This window comes from Triticum aestivum, chromosome 7B (assembly GCF_018294505.1).
Source record: "Triticum aestivum cultivar Chinese Spring chromosome 7B, IWGSC CS RefSeq v2.1, whole genome shotgun sequence".
Lineage (NCBI taxonomy): Eukaryota > Viridiplantae > Streptophyta > Magnoliopsida > Poales > Poaceae > Triticum > Triticum aestivum.
The window spans coordinates 31,877,831-31,884,428 of record NC_057813.1 but is presented as its reverse complement, the minus strand read 5'-3'; the positions used below and the strand labels follow the sequence as shown (position 1 = coordinate 31,884,428).

Here is a 6,598-nt window from a genome sequence, read left to right as displayed (position 1 = left end):
TTGCATTTATTGTGATTCTTTCTCAACTACTATTCGAATTCGGATAGCTTTACTCTTTCAATGTAACCATTTTCTTTACAGAAGAAAATAAAAGACTATTTCAATTCCTATATAACTCTTATGTGTCAGAATATGAACCTAATAAGCATATAAACAAAACATATAAGAAAAACAATAGTATTACCTATCGTCGAAAAGAAAGGATTGATCCCCTAATTTCGTAGATAAAGCATCATAAGCAGCAGTAGCCCTCCGGTATATCTGTTGAAAACAAGAAATTATAAGTATGCCATAAGCTACTAGTGCGTGACCAAAATAAGGAATGTAAAAGTCATGAGCACAGAAGTAGTAACCTCCTCTTCTTTTTCTGCGGCATTAAGCTTTGTTATATCCATTAGTCGCTTCACATCTCTAATTTTCTTCCAGTGGAGTACCTTTCCAATAGGCCAGGGGAGATCAGAAAAGTAGATGTCTCGTGCAATGCTCCCATGAGCCCCATCATTTGCCACCCAAAGTTCGTATTGCAGAGCATCAGCAAGCCAGGTCGAAATCATGGCCTTTGTGGATAGTACATCAGAGTAAGAAACGCTTGGGTGTTTTGAGGTCAAGTCAACAATTTTCTCCTCCCTGAGATACTCAATTACACCTCCATTCTCATTGTTGAATGCGACACACTCGCCAAATTCAACATATGGTATGTGATCTGTGGAATAAAGACTAAGATGTAAGGGCAGAAGAGCAGTATATATGCTTAGCAAATTGAAGGAAAACAAGTCTCTAGTTTATAGTACTGTATTAGAAAGAGCATAGTGGTATGGCATTTTTTCTTTCTTTTGTCTATATTTTATCCCTTTTTTGTACTGATGATGACAGGCCCTGGCCCATGCTAAGTTTCTTCCCCCCTCATTAGCTGCTATAGTAGAACTCCCCTGTTTACTGCACCCAAAATATATCCTAGCTCTCTCCCTGATCATTCAATCCTTCTGCTGACCCCCTTTCAGTTCCATCCATCCCCACAGTACGGGAAGGATAGGTTCTAGCCTCCCCTCTATCAAGTTGTCTGCCACCTATGTACATCTTGCCTAGTGCATGACTGCACAGGGACTGTCCCTGGCGGGTGTGGATCACATTGACCCCGCTCAGCCACAGCTTTGGTGCCAACATTGCTGGAAAGGACAGGGAAAGAAAGGGGAAAGCTGTGAGGCAACACAAATGGAGCTAAAGGTGGCCATCCAACCCTGTATGCTGCTGATTCGCTTCCAATCTGTCATTATTCAATCACAATCACCGCCACACTGCCACCCACCGACCGACGTGGTGCCACACTTTGTCATAACCTCTAACCTAGTTAGTAAGGTAATATGCATATGAAGTTTCTAGGATGTATTCATGAATTATGACAAATATTGTCTTGCTATGTTCCAGATATATGTATGATGATGTATTTCATCTTCTTTTTATTGGTAGCAAATAAATAACATTGCAATTACGAGTCATTTGCATGAATAACCTTAGCTGCACCATTCATCCAAGTATATACCCATATACAGTACCGACGTCAACAATAACAAGCTCAGTAGATCTTTCAGAGGAGTCGAATGCATCCCATATGAAACAAAACAAAAAATGCCCCTCCAATGCTTGCTTCGATTTTCGAAAGATATACTACACAAATCAAAAAGGTGGCACAAAACACATAGCTAGGGACATTCGGTGCAGCCGATAAGTTTTGGCTTCAAGCTACAAAACTAGAGTCCAAAGCCAGGCTAGGTAGCAGTCTATGAAACTGCACTGCTTGGCACATTCAGTTATCCGCCAACTACATTATTGCCTGAGTAAGGTCCTTGGTAGGATTAGATACTAGTTCACCGGAAACAGACCTATCTATGCAACTATTGCTTGATTTGGTTCAGATGTTTGCTTTTTCATCGTGTTTAAAAACCCGCTTCTGCTTAATTTCATGTATACGACATTCACACTTGTCTAATCAAAGTGGATAAGTCCTTCAACGAACACTAAAAGTTGGATCCGGACCTAGTACCAGACATGCAGAGGAGAGCAGGCATCCCACGGATCAGCGTGCCTGATCTCTGCAGACCTGAGGACCTACACGGGACGCATCAGCTCAAGCGCAAAGGATTCTAAGCACCTATGCCTCGCCAAGCAAAGCAATCCTCTCACGCGACCCAAACTCAGAACCTAGCACAGTCAACAATTCAGACTCAATCCTAAGCGACGACACCCAGGCAGGGGGTGCTTGGATCAGAGGGATCCTAGCTCACACAGTCCACACGAGGAAACAGGGGCGCGGGGGAGGCGGAGGCGGGGGCTCACCGGCGTCGGGGAAGCGGTAGTCGACGTGGATGTCGAAGGGGACCTGGGACATGCGGAGGTAGAGGAGGACGGGGAGGCAGGTTGGGCAGGCGGTGGGGAGCCCGAAGCCGGGCTTCCGCGCCACCAGCGTCTTCCGCGCCGCGGCCTCCCACTCCGCCGCCGCCGTCGTCGCCGATGCCATCGCCGGGAGGGAGCTTGCGGAAGGGGTTTGGTTCGGGTTTCGGGGAAACAGCGAGGGGGCTTGGGGAAACAGGAAAACATGTTTTATGCGGCGCCTCTCGTCGTCTCCTACTGCCGGCCTGCTCTCTTCTTATTTCGGCGGTCCCGTTAGATTCTGGGCTCATGGGCTCAGCCAGGCCCAAACGACGTGACGCCGAGTTGGCCGTGAAGGACTTTCCGACCCTCCAAGAAAAAGAGTTTCCAGCACTCAAAAAAAAAAAAGAGTTTCCGACCATAAAGACAGAAACTTTCTGGACTTTATATTGTGTTCTTTTCTGGCATATACAGATCATCAAAAGGTAAATCCTTCGACAAAGATACAGTATGAGCCTTAACTGTACTAGAATTCAACTATCCTTTTAAGTTTTAACTGAATATTCACTTTCTTCTTTCTTTGTCTCTGCACTTCCACTTCGTACCCTTCCCTCAAAACTTCTCAACAACAACAACAAAAACTTCCCTCGAAAACCATTCTTTTTTGCCTCTTTTGTTGCCTCTGTCAAAGCTGGAATGACTGATTCCCCTTGTTTGAAGTCGATTACGAAAGTTGAAAATTTATACAATGATGGGTAGAGGAATTGAGGTTAACAACGGAAATGTTACCAATAAAAAGTGTCTTTCCACGGGAAGCAGCATTGAGAGAGGTGATTTTGTCGAGAGGAGGAGATTGTCAATCCTGCTTCGAAAGTCATCTTCTGCTCGCGAGCTCATTTGAGCTCGCCATGAACAGTAAAATCAGAAGAAAAAAGAAAAAAGTGAAAAAATTCTGAATTTTTCTGTGATGAACTTTGAAAAATGTTGTAAGTGCTTGCAAAATTTGATCATGAAATCACGTTTCTGGAAGTAGTGGCAAAAAAATCAGCACTTCAAAATGCTTTCGGAAATAACACTTTTGGAGGATCAGTTTTTTTTTCACGACTTCCACGGATGTCATTCTTTGATGAATTTTTTGCTGGAATTTAGTCTATTTTGGCCAGCCCAATAACTATTTCAGAAATTCCTAATAAATCCTAGAGGCCCACTCAGCCCATTTGTGCAAGGCAAGGGACACTACTAATGTTTAGTCCCACATTGCTAGTTGAGTAGGAATTGGACCTCTTTATAAGGGAGGTTCTTTCCCTACTTGTATGAGCATGAGAACAAGAGGGACATCCATGCGCCCTATATAAGAGAGGTCGCTCCTCTCCAGAGAGACACATCAGAAGGTCCTCTTCCTCTCGCCACACAGTTCCAATCTCTGCGTTGCTGCTGTCTTCCTCATCCCGGCTTGCGGCGTGCACCGCGAGTCGGGATAGTAGGCCTCCAAAACCTTCCTGTACGGGAGAAGGGTGATAAGGTTTTTGGGGAGCGCTCTGCGCGACTACTGGCTTGTTCGTCACGGACGCCCCGGACTCCGACGACTACTTCCCTGACGTCGACGACCTCCTCGACGACATGGCAGGCGTGGACACCGACCCCAAGTCCAGCGCTTCTGCTGCTGCTGTGCCGTACGTGTTCTTCTCCTTTCTGTTAGAAGTCCTGCTACAGTTCTTGGCTCTAGTTTCTGCCCTACGTATGTTAGGTTCTATGTCGTATAAGCAACTTCATCTAGTGTCTGGTCTAGATGTGTTTAGCTCAAGTTCATATATGCAGACGTTGTTTACCTTCTCTCTGTCAGATTGCATGACTTGCTTTATATTTGCTATTTTAGTCATGCTTTATCTAGTATTTCCGTTAGCAAAATTATTTGGTAAATTGCTCACATTTCCAACAATCCAAAAACCTTATTATAGGCAATTTACCTCGAATGATTTTGCTGCTTCCATGAGACCTCCTATGTTTGAGGGTATCCACTATAAGAGGTGGCGCGTGAGAGCAGTCTTATGGTTTCAAACCATGAGTTGCTATGACGCCACTCTTGGCAAACCTAAAGGAGAGCAAGATGCCCAACAGGCACAAGCTTTTCAGAAAATGGATACCTTGTTTAAGGCTGCTCTCTTGAGTGTTCTTGGTGAGAACATAGTTGATGCTTATGCGTCAATTGACAATCGAAAAGATATGTGGGACGCACTCGAGGCCAAGTTTGGGGTCTCGGATGCCGGCACTGAGCTGTACATCATGGAGCAATTCTATGATTACAGGATGACTGAAGAGCACTCCGTGGTTGAGCAGGCTCATGAGATACAGTCATTTGGTAGAGAACTTGAGCACTTCAATTGTGTCCTACCGGACAAGTTTGTTGCCGGGGGTATCATCACTAAGCTTCCTCCTTCGTGGAGGAACTTTGCTACCTTACTGAAGCATAAGGGACAGGAGTTTTCCGTCCCAGATCTCATTGGTACTCTTGATGTGGAAGAAAAGGCGAGAGCAAAGGACACACGTGCTCGAGGTATTGAGGGAGGATCTAGTGCCAATCTGGTACAGAAGAAAAACTTCCAGTCCCACAAGTTTAAGAACAAGGGCAAGCTTGATGGTAAAGCAAAGTTTGATGGGAAGAACAAGGTTGTACAACACACAAACTTCAAGAAGAAGAGTGACAAGAAGAAAGGTGCTTGTCATGTGTGTGGAGATCCTGATCATTGGGCTCCTAGTTGCCCCAATCGCTATGACAAGCGTCATCCTGGGAAAGGCGGTAAGACCGCTAATGTTGTCATCGGAGACATTGACATGAAGGATGCTGGGTATGGTATATTTCCCATTATTCTTTCAGTATGTCATTCTCCTGATTGGTTGATTGACACGGGTGCTAATGTGCATGTATGCGGTGATATTTCTATGTTTTCGTCTTATCAGACCGCAGGGACTTCAACCGTGCTGATGGGCAACGGTTCAAGTGCTTCTGTTCGTGGTGTTGGCACGGTCGATCTGCAGTTTACTTTGGGGAAGATCGTGCGGCTGAAGAACGTGCATTATGTCCCCTCCGTCAATAAAAATCTTGTTAGCGGATCTCTTCTGTGTAGAGATGGCTACAAGCTTGTCTTTGAGTCAAATAAATTTGTAATATCCAAGTATGGAACCTTTGTTGGTAAAGGCTATGAGTCAGGAGGCCTGTTTCGTTTATCCTTATCAGACGTTTGCAATAAAGTTGTTAATCATATTTGCAATAATAGTGAATCAAATGTGTGGCATTCACGTCTTTGTCATGTTAAGTTTGGTTGCATGTCGCGACTAGCGAAGTTGAACTTAATCCCTAGTTTCACCACTGTCAAGGGATCTAAGTGTCAAGTGTGTGTGCAAGCTAAGCAACCTCGTAAGTCTCACGTGACTGCGGAGACGAGAAATCTTGCACCACTAGAACTTATACATTTAGATCTATGTGAAATGAATGGTGTTTTGACAAAAGGTGGAAAGAAATATTTCATGACATTAATTGACAACTCCACTAGATACTGCCGTGTGTATCTTCTGAAATCTAAGGATGAGGCTTTGAACTTTTTCAAGATCTATAAAGCTGAAGTGGAAAACCAACTTGATCGAAAAATCAAGAGGCTTAGGTCCGACCGTGGTGGAGAGTATTTTTCCAATGAATTTGATGCTTTTTGTGTGGAACATGGTATAATCCATGAGAGGACGCCTCCCTACTCACCTCAGTCAAATGGGGTGGCCGAAAGAAAGAACTGTACTCTAACTGATTTGGTTAACGCCATGTTAGACAAATCGGGTCTCTCCAAGGCATGGTGGGGGGAGGCGATATTAACAGCATGTCATGTCCTAAATCGAATTCCCACAAAGAACAAAGAGATAACTCCATTCGAGGAATGGGAGAAGAAAAGGTTAAAACTCTCTTATCTGCGAACATGGGGTTGTTTGGCGAAAGTCAATGTTACAATTCCAAAGAAGCGGAAACTTGGACAAAAGACTATGGATTGTGTTTTCCTGGGATATGATTTTCATAGCATTGGCTATAGATTCTTGGTTGTAAAATCTGAGGTACCTGACATGCATGTCGGTACGATCATGGAGTCGAATGATGCGACTTTCTTTGAAGATATCTTTCCCATGAAGGATATGGCTACCTCATCTAATCAGGAGATGCCTAGTTCATCGAATCATGAACCAGTTACAA

General features: G+C 44.3%; 1 protein-coding gene across 1 annotated transcript in view; it reads right to left on the bottom strand.

Annotated features, from left to right (window-relative positions):
• The window catches only part of LOC123160646 (mitochondrial outer membrane import complex protein METAXIN), a 4,762-nt gene extending 2,159 nt beyond the window's left edge, over positions 1-2,603 (bottom strand). The window contains exons 1-3 of the mRNA XM_044578472.1: positions 2,335-2,603; positions 354-703; positions 185-261 (exon numbers count right to left, since the gene is read on the bottom strand). Coding sequence (XP_044434407.1) covers positions 185-261; positions 354-703; positions 2,335-2,515 — 608 coding nt within the window. The 5' untranslated portion in view covers positions 2,516-2,603. The remainder of the gene's footprint in view (positions 1-184; positions 262-353; positions 704-2,334) is intronic.
• Between the last annotated feature and the right edge of the window lie 3,995 nt (positions 2,604-6,598).